The sequence below is a fragment of the Myodes glareolus genome, chromosome 8, assembly GCF_982192425.1.
Source record: "Myodes glareolus chromosome 8, mMyoGla1.1, whole genome shotgun sequence".
In the NCBI taxonomy this organism is placed as follows: Eukaryota; Metazoa; Chordata; class Mammalia; order Rodentia; family Cricetidae; genus Myodes; species Myodes glareolus.
This window is the reverse complement of record NC_142033.1, coordinates 67,958,671-67,974,743: the sequence shown is the minus strand read 5'-3', so window position 1 is coordinate 67,974,743 and position 16,073 is coordinate 67,958,671. Positions and strand designations below refer to the sequence as shown.

Below are 16,073 nucleotides of genomic sequence, written 5' to 3'. Positions count from 1 at the left end.
AGTTCTAAAAGCACCGGGAAGTTTCCGAGTGTCTGAGCTCGCCGAAGTCTGCAACGAAGAAAAACGGGTGCGGATACACACACGGCGCGTCCCAGTTTGGAGTGGAGATTCCGCGTTCCTGACTGAGGCCGGAACCTTTCTCCACTTGCTGTGGTACACGGGCGGAGAGCGGAACCTTTCTTCTCTGCATATAGTTCCCGGGAGGAGGCGTGCGAAAGCGGAACGTCCCCTCAGCGACCTGGTTTTTGCCGGGGTCGCCTGCTGCTGACGTGTACCGACCGGCTTCTGGTCGCGGTGTGGGTCGCCATGGCGGTGGACATCACACTCCTCTTTCGGGCAAGTGTCAAGACGGTGAAGACACGGAACAAGGCTCTTGGAGTGGCGGTGGGTGGCGGGGCCGATGGCAGCCGGGATGAGCTGTTCCGCCGAAGCCCTCGGCCCAAGGGAGACTTCTCCAACCGGGCCCGTGAAGTGGTAAGCTGGTTGCTATGGAAACGGCGAGCTTGAGATGGGGGCGGACTGGGGGGGGGGGACCCCAAACTCGGCCCAACCTTGTAAGCCCTAAGTGAAGAGAGGGAGTCTTTAGTGAGACAGAAGAGTCGGTTTCACGGAGCCGACAGCTGGTTAGAGACGGCGACAGGTTTATTCTAAGGAAGAGGGACGCATATCCGAGCACTATAGGAAGCAAGACTTGCAGAGGTAGTTGGTTAACCGTGTTATCAGAAGTTTTGAAGCAGTATGTTCGCTGTCACTGCTGACTTGAGTGCCAGTGAAAAGTTCCCACAGTCCTTACGCTTCCTGTCGCGACATTCACCTCTCTACCTTTGCCCCTTTCCTGTACATATTTGGGCCTCTTCTTGCGCATAGGGTTTAAAATCCACCATCAGCTGAACTCTCCTTTATCCTCGCCTCTGGTAGTAGGTAGTACTCAGTACTTCCTGCGACTGGTTTAGGATAATCTTTCACCAACACCTAGTGTCACTGTACTCAAACTGCGTTCTGTACCATGAACACAACTGGCTTTCATTTGTCGCCAAAGTAGGGACTTTCTTCACAAGGGTAGGAACGTTGGGTTCATAAGCGTTGACATTATCTCTGCATGTGTGACTAACAACATTGCTTAGTAAATGCTCCTTGAATGAATAATGAATAGTTGTCTGTTTCCTCCACTAAACAGAAAAAAGAAGAGAGATGGTGTCTGTGTTATATCTAAGATGCCAAGGGTGGGTGTTTTTGTGGCACCGTAATCATATACAGTCTGTTTGCCCCTTTTAAGAAAAACACGCTAAAGTCCAAAGCATTGAAAGGCACTTACCAGTCAGGAGCAAATATGATCAAAACACATCACATGGAATTTTTGATGAATAAACTAATATGTTCTCTTGAAAAAAGACCAGCATGCATAAAGGCACGAAGTAGTGCCAGCTTGACTTAAGTTAGTTTAATGAACATAAAAATGTGGGAAACTCAGAAAATAATAGTGGTGTGGCAGCCTGAGGGAGATCTAGAAGGACTTGGAGATCACTGTTCAGAGTTTGAACTTTGCCCTCTAGACATTCCATGTCCATTCATGTCGACAGGGAAGCACTGACGAAGACCCAGAAGATCACATGGTTATCTTGACCATGTTAACTGTTAGCTATACTTATGCTATTAAGCAAGGTTTATTTACCTACAAAATGGTCCCTTTTTATTTGAAACAGACTTTTAAAACTCCATTGGCACATGCTTTTAATCCCAGCTCTCAAGAAGCAGGGCCAGGTGGATCTGGATCTCTGTGAATCTGAGGCCAGCCTGGTTTACAGAGTGAGTTCCAGGACAGCCAGGGCTACACAGAGAAACCTTAGCTCAAAAGCAAACAAATAGAACCAAAACAACAGCAGCAGCAGCAACAACTCCATTGGCTCCATCATATATATCCTATATCACATCTCCTACTATTGCATGTATCACAGTGAAGGGGGCATGTCTCAGGTGAAGTGAGAGGAAGAAAGAATAGGTGTTCTCACCCCTCTACCCTGAGTCTGGCCAAGCTGTTGCGAAGGTTGCTCTCATACAGTGTGTGGGCATCAGAGTTTTGATGCATGAAGGTCCTTCCTGAAATCAGTGGTTTATTAACACTGCACAGATTTTTCAGTCCTCAGGAATAGGGAGGTTGGCAACAGTAGAGTTAAGAAGCACTGTTCGGCTAGCAGCCCCGTGGGGAGGGAGCCCTGGTTTCGGTTGGACTGCTCCCCAAGTGCCGAAAATACATTTTCAACTCTTTTCATTTAAGATCCTTAGGGATGGGATTCTTCAAAGGTTCAGGCAGTCCGAGTGGTGGAAAGACAGCAGCATCAGCACGCCTGAGTTTGAAGGGAAGTATCAGCAACGGCAAACACGTCAAACCTATGCATGTATTCTCCCATGCTGCCTCTGACAAGAGAAGCCAGCACTCATTTCCCAGTAGATCAGAACCCCCCAGCGCTGTGCCCCAGAGCCATTACCAACTGCTGGGCTTGACATTAAGTTGAAATCTCCTTGGTATCCTACCCGGCAATTGGTTAAAAATTGATTGCATACCTAAGCAGAACTTAAACTTTTCAGAACAGACTTTTAAAGGGTCTGGAATTTATCTTGTTCAGAATAATTATTTTTATAGGTGGGAAGACAACACTTAAGACAAGTGCAGTGACTGGCTCCAAGTGTTTGCAGCTGGGGCCATGTGCTAGAGCCAGAGGTAGAAGCCAACCCTTCTTTACTAGCTCAGTGTTTTTCTCCCTCTGTTTTTGTATCCTAAATATCCACCTAAAATTTTAAAAACAATTATTTTTACGTGTGTGTGTGTGTGTGTGTGTGTGTGTGTGTGCGCGCTTGTGTGTGCACGCGTGTGTGCGCGCGCTCCTCTGATTGGGTGCCATGTACATTGGTGTGCCTTCGGGAGGCAAGAAGAGGACATCAGATCTCCTGTAGCTAGAGTTAGAGGTGGTTGTTAGCTGACTGACTTGGATACTGGGACATGAGCTTGGATCATCTTGCAAGAGCAGTGAGCACTCCTAATCGCTGAATCATCACTCACTACCCCCAATAATTTTAAACAAACTTCTTCGACTTTTCAGTGCCAAAGAGTTTCTTCTTCTTGAGCTCATAGTGCCTGAAGCTTGGATTTGAATCTCTTTCTGGCTGTGTGAAGTCGAGAAGTTACTTAACTTCAGTTCCCCTTCTTCTAAGAATGATAGCCACTTTAGAAGGTCACTTGACTGATGAAATGAGAAATGGTGTGCAAGTGCCTGGAAGAGTCTGAATTCTTTGGTTACAAGTAATAGTAATTTATGAACCACCCAGAGCAAAATATATGTGTTTGCTCACATAACTAATGGTTTGGCAAGTCTTTCTGTAGCTCCCATCCATAAAACCCCAGGGGTGGACCTGTTTCTACTTGGACCCCAAAGCCTGTGTTGTGATCTTAGGAATAAGGTTCTTTAGTTGGCTAGGCCATATTTTCATTCCAGTCTGTGACCATGTGGCTAGAATGTTATGATTACAGCCCCTCCAGAGCCTTAGAAAGGGGGTGCTGTGTTCAGGAGTGGGGGCAAAGGGTGGTGGGCAAATACATATCTCTTGGTACCTGACATTACTGAGCACATTATGTGTCCATCTGTTACTGTCTATAGGAGAGATACTTCCTCCTTACCTGCTTGTTGTCTTGAAGGACTTTGGTAATGGACTGGGCCTGGAGATGCCATGTGGTGGCAGCTCTTCCTTGTTAATTTACAGAGGTTTCAGAGACCAAGAGAGCTACCACACAATTACCCAGAGCCTGGTGAGGAGCTATCCAGGGCAGCAGAGTCTCCTGAGTAGCATGAAATAGGAAGCCAGGAAAACTCAAAGTTAGCACTAGGTCTACCAACTTCTCGGTCCCAGTTACCACAGTAACAAGACTGAGAGCTCAGACTAGATAGTCATGAGAACCTCTGATAAATCATAGATCTTAGTGATTTTGAGTTGTTGAGAATTCTCCCCCCATACCCAGAGTAGACAAACAATGAAGTTTTGGGTTTTTTTCTTATTATAGCTTGATTTTGTGAAAGTTGACTTTTATTTGTTGGTTTACTGTTCATCTATCTATCCTTAAGAATTTATTAGCTTTAGTTCTTGGCTGAAATACAAAGTTCTTTTAAAAATGTTTTACTAATTTGTGTGTGTGTGTGCACGTACGCATGCTCACACACCTATAGATTTCTGAAGTGGGTGTCACTTCCCCAGGACTGGAGTTACATGTGTCTGTAAGCTGCCTGGTGTGGTGTTGGGAACCACTTCAGGTCCTCTAAATGAACAGCAAGTGCTTTTAACTGCCAAACCATCTCTGTAACCCCTTTAGGTTTGTTCTTTTTCTTATTTTATTTTCTAAAAAGAAAAAAAAAATCTTTTTTTCATTTTGCATATCAATCCCAGTTCCCATTCCCCCCTCCTCCCATTCCTTCCACCTGCACCCCCATCCCCCATCCACTCCTCAGATTGGGTAAGGCACATTGCTTTGGGGGAAGGTCCAAGGCCTTCCCTACTATATCTAGGTTGAGCAAGATATCCATCCAAAGAAAATAGGTTCCCAAAAAGCCTGTACAAGCAGTAGGGATAAATCCTGGTGCCACTGCCAGTGGCCCCACAGTCTGCCCCAGCCGTCACATTCAGAGGGTTTAGTTTGGACCTTTGCTGGTTCCTTCTCTGTCTGTCTGGTGTTGGTGAGCTCCCATTAGCTCAGGGAAACTGTTTCTGTGGGTTTCCCCATCATGGTCTTGAGTTCCTTGCTCAAGGTTCATTCTTAGAGTGACCCTAAACCAAGTGGTTTGGCCTCATCCTCTCTCTGTCCTTATTTCTCACATGCGTCCCTTGCATTTTTCTCCTGCTACCATCCTGTCATCATTGCTGTCCTCCCACACGCCAGGCACCTTCCTACCTCAGGGTCTGCATCTGTTGTTTCCCTTACGTGGAACACTACTCCCAGAATCCACATGATTGATCTCTGCTAACTTCAGGTGGCTCAGATGTTTCCTAAATGAGGCCTTCCTTGACCTCTTTGTATAAAGTGGCATCTTTTTTCCCCCTTGTAATGTTTTCTTTTCATTGCTAACGTATTGTGTATAGTTTGCTTAGTTTACTACTTGACTATGTGCTTCCTAGAAAAGAAAACTGTGGCCTCTTCTGAATCCATAGCTTCTAGAACAGTGCAGGATATAGGTTTGCAGTGCTTTTCTTCAATTAGTAAGTACTACGTGACTGTATCTCTTTGCTTTCACTTCTGAGACTAGCCAAGCATCCTTCCAGTTCTAAAAATGTGCAGTCCTAACAGATCTTTTGACTATTTCAGATGTAGATTTATACTGAGCCCAGCATCTGTTATAAATAGTAGCTTTAGTTTTATTAATGAGGTTCAGGCTTTCTCTTAAGGAGAAGCAGACACAGTGCACTTTGGGGGTGACTGACAAGTGTAACTCCAGCATCAACTCCTCAGGTTCTCTTTGATTTCCCTCTCAGAGGCCCGAATATTAGAGCCTAGTAAGTGAGCTGGAACCACCTGGATTGTTATCTGGAGGGGCTGGAAATAGATTTTGCCCAGAAATTGGCTGTAATCCTAGTTGAACAGGGATTTCAGTGAGGGAGCACATTTCAGAAGCAGCATCTGGCAGCAGGTGCAAAGAGCCAGGGAAAATCAGAGGAGGCAGGAGATGGGGCCAGAGTCCAGGAGCAGAGAAAAAAAACTGTGCAACTTATATGACAGCTAAAAGCAGGGCCAGGGTGTGTTGAATCACACTGATTTAAGGCAGAAACCTTTTTGCAAATAAAATAAAATAAGGAGTGGCTTTGAGGAAAGCTGGGATGGGTAGGGGGCACAGAAAAGAGACATTCACTAGTCAGCCTTCTCTTCTGCCTTTCCCCCTTCTTCAGGACCCTCAGGAACCAACCAGAGGGCCCAGGAACCCACTAACTGGCCTTTTAACTTCACAGTGTTGTGTCTTTGTGGTTTAAAACAACTGGTGTTTCCTGCATGTAGAGTTCAGTGCTAGAGACTCTTAGGACGTTACTGGTGAGCTTTGTACGGATTGCCCTTCTGAATTTTGCCTAGGACTTAGGAGGACTACAGCTTTTGAAGTTTTGTTTTTCAGTAATTGGTTTATTCCATTACCTGATTAAACATCTGATGTATATCAGGCATTGTGTTGCTGGCACAAAAAATGACGAAAATACAGAGAAAGGATGCCTAAGTCTCCTGGGGAGAATTAATGGAGACTGCAGAGAGAACGCAGTAATTTAATTGGGCCATCGGGGTTGAGTACCATTATACCAAACTCAGGAAGGGTACCAGTTTAAGGGAAGTGTGTGAGTGGAGACAGTGAGGCACAGCAGGGCCAGTAGAGCAGAGACAAGACAGGGATGAGAAGGGTTACTTATTGGGGGGATACCTGAGTGATGGAGTGGGTTCCTAGACATGAGGCTGTTCTGGATTGCCTAGATGAGGATGCAAACTTTGGTCTGCAGGCCAAATTCAGCCTGCTCTCTGTTAATGAAGTGATCATGTTAACTTCCATCCATCAAATAGACTGAAAATGCTAAGTATTTGATACCAAAGGACCTTGAACATTTTCAGTATTTCTCAAGAGTTTGTTACCTTTAAACCATGGTGTTTCAGGCAGTGTTGGCTGGCAACACGTTGTGTGACAGCATGCATGGTGCTGTGTGTTTGGAGCCAAGGCTACAGTGACATCACACATTGTTATGGGTTAGGGGAAGCTCTTTGAGTTTGAGTTAAATTTTGGTCATTTTGCATCCAGAAACTGTTTATTGTTGCCACATTTTGTCTCCTCCATTTCCAGTTTGTTGATTATAAATTTGTTGTGGTTTGGATGTGAAATGCTTCTCTTCTCCCACAGGCTCATGTCTGTGAAAATGGTCCACAGTTGGTGGTACCATTTGGAGAGGTTGTGCAACCTTGAGAAGATGAAGCTTAGTGGGAGGAAGAGGGTCACTGGAGGGCAGGGTTTATCCCTGTCCTGGTTCTGGCCTGAACTTACTGCTTCTTGATCTACCGGGTTGTATGCAGGCAGCTTTCTGCTCCCATTGCCACAGTTGGGAGCCTTCTTCACTGTGATGGTCAGCACCCTCTCAAACTGAGTTGAAATGTTTTTTTCTTCCCTAAGTTGATGTTACCGAGTATTTTGTTCTCAGTGATAGAGAAATATAGGGGAACTCACCTGTGTTTTGTATGCTGTTGGCATATATTATAACCCATTAATGAGGTAAAGGGAGGAGAGAAAGGGTGGGGGAGAACAAGAGAGTACCCGAGCTTTCTGGGAGGAAAATTAAGCAATACTTGTTCACCTTAGCCTTCTCTCGGATTTGAGAGATGGTGGCAGTCACTCATATCTCTCTCCTTAATGTCACATGGGAGTAGATCCAAGAAAGCAGGGTCTTTGGGCTTAATTAAGACAATAATAAGTGTTAGATGTCCTTTGTGTCAGTGCTTCCTGGGAAACCTGGATTGATCCTTGCAGTCGGGGCCCATGCTTAGATCTTGGAGGTTAACGAGGCTCTAAGATAGATACTTAGTACATACATCCAGCTAACAGCACAGACTAAGTCTTATCTTACATCCATCATCCCCTGGGCTGGTGTTATGGCCAGCCAGCCTCACTGGGGGTCCAGATGGGGACTGAGGCTTAGGAGCCCTATTTGTCTCACTGTTTCGGTAGTCATGTTGTCCCATGCTTCAGTGGATGAGTTGATGATGCTCTTCAGCATGCTAGGAACAGTCTGGAATGGAGTATACTCTCTTCATCATTATTATTTATTTATTATTATTATTATTATTATTTAGCTTGCAGATCACCAATAATTCACCATGTTACCCACTTAGACCTAAAATAATCCCTTCCATTGTGACAATTTTAGTAAAATTCTTCCTTTCTAGGACTGGGTTTCATCTTGGAGGATTGAGAAAAGATTTGTCTACACTGCAAATAGAATCTTGTCTGTCGGGGCAGATATCAGCCAGCTTTGTGCCAACCTGTAAGTCAGAATGCAGTTGGCCTTCCACCTTGTAGGGTTTTCCTATAGAAGCTGTGCATTCATTCAACTGTGGGCTGAAAATTTTTAAATTTGCTTATGTACTGAGCATGCACTTATATTTCTTATTGCCACGCTTCCCTGAGTAATCCAGTCTAACAGCTGTTTACCTAGCGGTCAGCTATATTGTGTTATAAGCATTTAAAGTATGTAAGATGACAAATTCTGTGTCATTTCATGGAAGAGACTCAAGCGTCTGTGGATTTTGTATGCATAGGGGTCCTGAAACCTATCCCCTGTTACTTTGGGGAGACGACTGTGCCAGGCTGTTGATTTATCACAAGCACTGTAAGATGCACTTAGGAGAGCCCACATTTTCAAAAACTAGTCATTTTTGAGCATCTTGTCTAGGTAGGAGCTCTGCTAAGGTCTTTGTGTGACTTATCTCATTTAGTATTCTACTTTTTAAGGGTTTGAACTCTGATGGTAAATGTATAATGATAATTATGTTGTGAATAATATGGTTTTAGAATTCATGTGAACTTGACGCTTGAGGTTTCTTGTTATGTAGAAATCCATATGGGCTCCCTCTGGTGGATAAAAGATCAAGGTCTACACATGTCACTCATCCTAGAATACGAGCTCCTAATTAAAACACATTAGCTCAGGTCTAGTGGCTCACACCTTTAATCCCAGCCTCAAAAGGCAAAGACAGATGGATCTCTGAGGTCAAGGCCAGCCTACAGCCAGCCAGGTCTGTGCAACCAGTTCCAGGCCAGCCAAGTCTGCGAAGTGAGACCCTGTCTCAAAAAAACCCCAAAATGAATAAATAAAATTATCTTTAAAAGATGCTCCTTGAAACTCCTCTTAGTGTATAAACCTAAGGAATGAGAGATGAACTTGTTGAATGAGCGCAGTAACTTACACACAAAAAGCTTGTAACACAGTTGCAAGAAAATGCAGAGAACATTTTCCTTCCCGACTTTCAAGTTTTTTAAGTCTGGAGATCCTAGTGTGTGCTACTTCTGACAAATTGTGGTCTAGCATGTGCCTATTTGTCAAATCCTGAGGCTTGCGAGTCAGGGTCACCCAGTTTGTTTTTTTCTTGCTTTCATAAGATGTTTCTACCTACTTAGGATCAGTGATAAGAAAGCCACTAACATGAACCTCTGTCTTTTCAGGGGCGTCTCCAGCTCTGGTTTCTGTAGTCTAAGTAGAAGAGACAGGCAGCAGGCTATTGTGACTCGTGAGAACTGAGAAAGGAATGAAAAGTGTGTATTTTGAGTTAGAAGTCCCTTTGGCTCTAGGCAGTAATTAACTGTATGGTCCTACAGACCCCTACTCTCTGCAGCCATTATTCCAAATGAGAGGTTGTGAGTCGATGATCCTTGGGAGCCTTTGCAGTAGGATAGTCCCATGGTTTGTTCAGTTTCTGTCCTGAAATTCCTAGGGTGTATTTTAACATTCTTCTTGCTGACAATTACTTGTTGCCTTGAGACATTTTCCCCAGGTCCCTGTATGCTCAGACTTTTTTTTTTTTCATCTAGATGAAGCAATGACTTTTTTCAAAGTTGGCATTTTGCATGTTTGGGTTTTTTTTTTAACAAAAGATTTTAATGTTGGTATGAACTCTCATAATGAACCACTATCAGCGTACATTCTGAAGGTGACAGTTTTAAAATCTGATCATAGGGTTAGTGCATGTTTATTAAACAAAATAGAAAAAAGAAGACTAACTGTTGTTACAGTTTTGGTGTATAACTTTCTAGACTTAATTAAATGAATATAAAATTTCCATACAATAATTTTATACATCCGTTTTGTGCCCCTCCCCTGTTTTTGTTTTGCCTTTTCTCTATTTCTTCTATTTTACTGTTGACCAACATTTGTTTGTGTTAGTATGTATTGCTGTATACCACTAATTTATTTTGCTTTCTGTCTATTAGAAATATTGCATAACTGATTTACTTTAGTATCTGTTGAAATATTGATACTATCTGCTTCCAGTTTATCCATTTTAAACAAATGAAACATTTTTACAAAATTTGTTTCAGATTTATCCTAACTTCTTAAAAGACAACAACTAGAAATTTAGTTTGTTTTGTGTTTAATTTTTCTCAAATAAGAAGTTTGCATGTCTTAATGTTGATAAGAAGAAAATGATTACTGGGTCATTTGAAGTCATGAAGTTACATGGGAACTTACTACGAGTGCTAGAAGAATCAGGAAAAGGTGGTAACTGCTCACTAAGCATGGCCACTCAAGCCCATCACTAACTCATGGGAGTCACAAGTTTGATGCTGCCTGGGCCATAGGAAGTTCTGGCTAATGAGGCCATAAAGAGCAAGTACAGTTTTCTGGGTGGTCAGAATAACAATGGATGCTACAGTGACAGGAGGGACTCTGTGGGTGCTTGTAGCCAGTTCTGTGAAGTCAAGTGGGGGTGGGTGGGGTGAGGTTTGTGGCCCGATCATGAAAATATACAGACACTAGAGGTGATCTTGAATCTGTTTAATGGCTACTTAAAATGTAACAGAAGTATTTACAATCATATCAAAAAGAGAACGTTAGTAATAATCTTGAGAAGAAATATAAATGACCCAGTTCTGTAGCAGTGTAGACCTGAGTACATAGAAATGCACACTGTGAACCTGAAGGAAAGAGCAAGTGTCAAAGAGGGATTAGGTAGTCTAAATTAGCTTGTAAGTCTCATGAAGTTTCCGTCAGAATCCTAACAGAACTTTTCTGAGAGGAACATGAAAATAGTTGCAAAATTCATCTAGGAAGACAGATGAGGACAGGTGATTGGCTTGAAAACAACGGGGAGGTAGATGTTGGTAGAGTAGGAGCTCTGACCTTCTTGGGTGCAAAGCAAAGCCCAGCACTAACAGATGCATGGGATGTGACTCGTTCATAAGGCCTTTAAGCCTGGGGCTAGTGTTTCATAGTTATCCATGCTTTTTAAAGGAGATATGTAAAACATTCTCACACTTTTGTTTCAGTGTATGTACACCTCTGAATGGACTAGAGATTTAGTTAAGAAAGCAAAGTAGAAGAAAATGGGAGGTGAATGCTGACATACCTTACTTTTGCAGGTGGAAGGGTCTTTTTGAGTCTTAAGGTTAGCTGCAGTCTTAATGACAGTAATGATGCTGGTCCTGATGAGTATAGGGGGATTATTAGACAAACATGGCATGCCAAAGAATGTCTCAGGGCACAGAAAGAACTCCTTCACTGTCAGATTAAGTTTAAAGGTCAATGCCTAAAGTCCTCAACGTTAAAACCATAAAGACAAAACTCCACTCTCCAAGCATGGAAGTACTAACTACCTTGACTAACCGTAACAACGAGGCCATTGCTACTTGAGTGATGAACTGTGTGTGACCTTGTTTCTGCTCCTGTTGTTCAGAATTTAGTGAACACACCTCACTTTTGTATGGAAAGTAGAACAGAAGCAACGAGCCTATAAGGTAAGATTTTACTTGTGGTAGGACTTAGGGAAGAATTAAAGGCTTTTGATTAGAAAAATGTCTCGGGTAAGCAGTATGCATGTATGTATTAAGTGTGCTGTGGAGGGGCTCCTATTTAAAGGATATCTGTGGTAAAGCCTTTTGTAAAGGAAGTAACGTTCCCATAGCTCAGCTAGAGTTTCAGTTCAGATTCTCTTAACCTGTCCAAGAAAATCACCCACAAAAGTTGCACTGACCTCTTAGTTTCCTGGCTGTTGTTAAAACAACAAGCCTTAGCAGTAGCTGCTGTTACTGAGCACCTACCGTGCCTGGCCTTGTATAGCAACTTCGCTGACTGTCCTGGAAGCCGAGATCTATACTGTGAATAAGATGGGTTCAGAAGGTCAAGCCACCTCTTTGCCTGATGTCCCTAGCACTAAAGACGTGAGGAGTGACAAGAGGGTGCCTTGTCCCGGCTGGCATGCTGCACTTGCAGGCTCTGAAGTGGACATTTTTTTTTCCTAGTGGAGTTGCATTCTGTCTTCATCGCCTTATGAGCCTTATGGGCCTCTGGGCTCTGCTTCTTGACCTTAGGATTATTATGTGGCCTATAAGTCACGTAAATTTTAAATAACTTGACTAGTTGGGGTTTTATTGTGGGAGGGGGCAGAGATAAAACTACTTCTGCTGAACCAAGCTTTTCGGAGGGATCTTTAAACTCCCCCTTCCCTCTCCTGTTCTGTCTTCCTTACTGGCTCTTTTTTGAAACAGTTGTCTCATGGTGGATGTGTTTCTTATAGATAATGTTGCTGTTAATGTATGCTTTGGAGGAATAGGAAAAAAAAACTTAAGTATTAGTGAAATCACTGAGAAAGAAGTAAACTCAGTTTATAGGACATAGACACAAGAAAATATGATTCTGCTTTTCATAGAGCAATGCTGGATGCTGAGATGGTGTTTTAGAATTGCCTAGTGAAGCAAGAGACCTGCCATTTTGCCACTGGGTGTGGACTTCCTCCAGGGAAGGACCCTGATGTGGGGGAGGAAGCTGACTGCTGCTCAGGGCCTTGTTTAGGAGACACTTAGCTGAGAGCCTCTAGTTGTTGGGGCAAGAGATCCTCAATCCTGAAGGCTCAGTTTCTGCACTAGTATTATCATTGTTGGGGCTGGGTGTAGTGTCTGGTACATTGTAGACATCGAGAAAATAGCAGCTCCTTCAGTGTCCTTTTATGTGCATTAAGAATAAGGAAGCCACTTGGGTTGTGTTCTGGGATAAGGTTAAGAAAACCGTCAATTTCCTAGAATCTGAAGGAGACATTTATTTAGCCAGTAATGATGTAGCATCTCTGATAGGCCACATATATGGTTTTGGCCTCGAGAACACAGCAGAGGAAGAGGTGGGTGCTAATGGGAACTGAGAGCAAACAAGTGTACACAACGACTCTGTCAAAAAGCCAAAGTCATCTCGGGTAAACTCTCGAGGTGCCTGTGAGTGATTAGGAACCCTTGACAGGGGAACTTTGAGGGAAGATTCAGGGGGCAAGAGATTACTTCTGAAGTTAAAAGGCAGCTTTGGGGAAGAGGTGGCTTGAGTAGGTCTCTTAAAGACCTGTACATTGTCCACATGTGGGAATGATGAGAAGAGAGACTAGGAATGATTACAGACTCCAAAGTGGACACTCAGGATGGCAGCTCAGACTGAGTAAAGCTCAGCTTACACGGGTAGAGGATGAGTAGGTCAGCGATTTGCCGAATATCCCTTGGCCTTTGGGGTCCACTCTTCCTAGCCCTGCTACCTTTGTTCAGGATGCTGATCTTAATGGATAGCATGCCAGGATGCTCTTGCTCCCTGGCTTCTGGTCAGGGTCCACAGGGAGAGGTTCCACTGGGATTTTGGAAGTCTGAATGAGAGGAACTGGTTTGGCACTTTGCATCCACAGCTCATGATTCCACCAGGTGTCTGCTCACCATCTAGAGCCTTCCCTGTGTGTGTCAAACATCTTGTATATCAGGGTGAATTTAGCCAGTGGGGTGATGCCAGCCAGCCATACTCAGTGCTGCATTATAGTCATACTCAAAGTGACCCCAGGAGACAGTGACAAGGGAAAACCCCATGAGTAGCACTTTGGACAATTCATCTCTGCCTCGCTCTTTAAGGTGAGTTTTGTTTGATCTCTGTTTTTCTCCCTTCTTTTCTAGTTCAGCATTGCAGAAGAAAAGTCAAGTGTTTTCGGCTTCAGTGTGCTTTTTCTCAGTGATGTGGCAGTTTATACTTTTCTTCCAAATACAATCTGAAAGGTGAGAGGTGGTAAATGGCTCCATGGCACACTGACTGTAAATCTGAGCTGAAATGGAATCTGTAAGCCATTATCAGATTCCAAATCAAGCTGCTGTGGCCTTCTCCAGTTTTTGTTTCAGTGAAAGTGTGTTTTCATTCTGTCAGTGGACAGTTCACACACCTACTATTAAAAGAGCATTCACAGTGAATACTTGATGTGAAAGAGACTAGTTAAATACTTCAGCTCCAAGGGATTCCATTAAAGTAATAAGGAAATTACGTTTAATTTTGAATAGAAGAAAGATTTTTAATGCCATTGCCATTAAGCATTTATCATCTGCACACACACGACCCTGGTTTTTGTGAGTGAATTCCTGAAGCACAGTTGGTCTTTATATAGGTAGAAAGGAGATATTCCTGACGAATGCGTAGTTTGATGTCACCTTCTTAACAGTGGAGAAAACCCTGCTTCTCCAAAGAATAGAATGTGATGGTTGATTGGAAACTTTTGGAGTTACAGCTTTTAGCTCTACCTCCCGAATAAGAAAAAAACCATATAAATGAGTCCCCAGATGAAGGCATGGTGGGGTACTTCATCGACCTAATTGATTCCAGACACAAGCTGTGATTTGTAAGCAAGCAGTGACAAGAGGAAGTGAAATCAAAATTAAATTAAGGGTAGGAAGGGAAGAAAGAGACATTAAGAAGAGGTGATGAATTTTCTACAAGCTTCTAAATATGTACCTGTGAGTAAGCAATTGGATGGCTATAGCTGTGTCTTGGTCATGTAAGAAGGGAAGATCTGGAAGTGTCTCAGTCCCCCAACAGACTGCTTAAGAATCTATCTTGATGCTCATTGGTTGGTGCGTTTTAGTGAGTTCAGGTGCTTGTTTCGGGACCATGTCACTGCCCAGTGGTACAGTGTCATCTGCTGTGAAGCACAGGGCAGGGCGTTTGGAGGACAGCCTTTTCTGCTTATAGTTTGGCATTTTGACATTGTTGTAGCTCATATAAATAAATGTCTAGGAACCAGCTGTCCTCAGTGACCATCATTTGTGTAGTTGGCTCACTCATTTCCCCCTTTCCTGGCCATCCCTGTCTTCTTAGTGACCAGGCCCTAGATTACAGGAAGTCCCTTTGTCCCACTTCCCGTACACAGTGTTATGATTGTTCATCACTTTAAGAGACAAGCCATGCCCACTCCCTGCAGCCCCTCCCCTCCTTTCGCCATCTTGATTCTCTCTCTGTTCCATTTTCCTCTCCCCTCTTCTCTCTCTCTCTCTCTCTCTCTCTCTCTCTCTCTCTCTCTCTCTCTCTCTCTCTTCCAGGCACCGGGACCCTGCTGCAAGCTGCTCGGGACCTGCAGGCAATTTCATAACACATAGAGCACATGGCTCAGCACATATCTGGAAGTGAAAGAGTGAACTAGCCACTGGATTTTCTCTCGTTGTGGCCATGTGGGTTCAGGCCCTGACCACCTGGAACTTAAGCCTATAGAATGGCATTGGGCTCATTATCTCCCTGGAGTCAGGTCATTTTCATCTCCTTCCCTCCATCCTTCCTTCACTCCTTCTCCCTCCCTTCCTTCCTTCCCTCCCTCAAAACCCTCCCGTATTGCCCATTTCCCACAGGATAAGCTCTCAGCTACTTAGCTGGTATCTGGAAGGCTTTTCAAAACTAGCTGCACTGGTTGAGTCCCATGTTTCTCTGATGGTCCTACTAGCTCCAACCAAACTACCCTGTTCATAATCCCGTCTGCCATCTTGTCCCATGCATGGCTGCAGCTCTTTGACCTCTGTGGGCCACTCATTCTCCTCTGCTTTCTCAGAGACTTAGTCTAGTTAATACTGGTCTCCCGAGTTCGAACCCACTACTGCCTCCTCTTGGCCTGTGACACCTTTTTAATGCTGCTTTCTGTTATTTATTGGTCACATAAGACTTAGCTTTCAGGTGAAACTAGGGAAATACTGCTGTGTGGATCCTGCATCGTATTATTTGCTTTGGGCCATAGCAGATGGAAGGGGAGAGGTAGGACTCCATCTTCATGTTTCTCTTTCCTTTAAGAGGATGTAAACACCTAATGGTCCTTATGGCTCCTTTTATGGCCAGGGCCTAACACAGAGTCTCAAAGTCTAGCACAGAGTCTGGCCTTATATGGTTCTGGAATAGATGACTAAAAGGCATTCCCCAGATATTTGTTTATTGTTTGAACCAACAGAGATAAGTTCCCCATTAAAAGCCATGCAAGGCCATTTTTATTTTCTTTTCCAGCCCCAGCAGTCCTTCCTGCAGCATGTCCCCATTGC

The 16,073-nt window shown here is 43.7% G+C and overlaps 1 protein-coding gene across 2 annotated transcripts in view; it reads left to right on the top strand.

Annotated features, from left to right (window-relative positions):
• Nucleotides 1-201: 201 nt before the first annotated feature.
• Stx18 (syntaxin 18) overlaps nt 202-16,073 on the top strand; it is a 101,769-nt gene continuing 85,897 nt past the window's right edge. Inside the window, exon 1 of one of the 2 annotated variants that reach the window (XM_048461631.3) lies at nt 202-474. In XM_048461631.3, coding sequence (XP_048317588.1) covers nt 307-474 — 168 coding nt within the window. In that variant the 5' untranslated portion in view covers nt 202-306. The remainder of the gene's footprint in view (nt 475-16,073) is intronic. The other variant, XM_048461629.3, reaches the window with a different exon arrangement.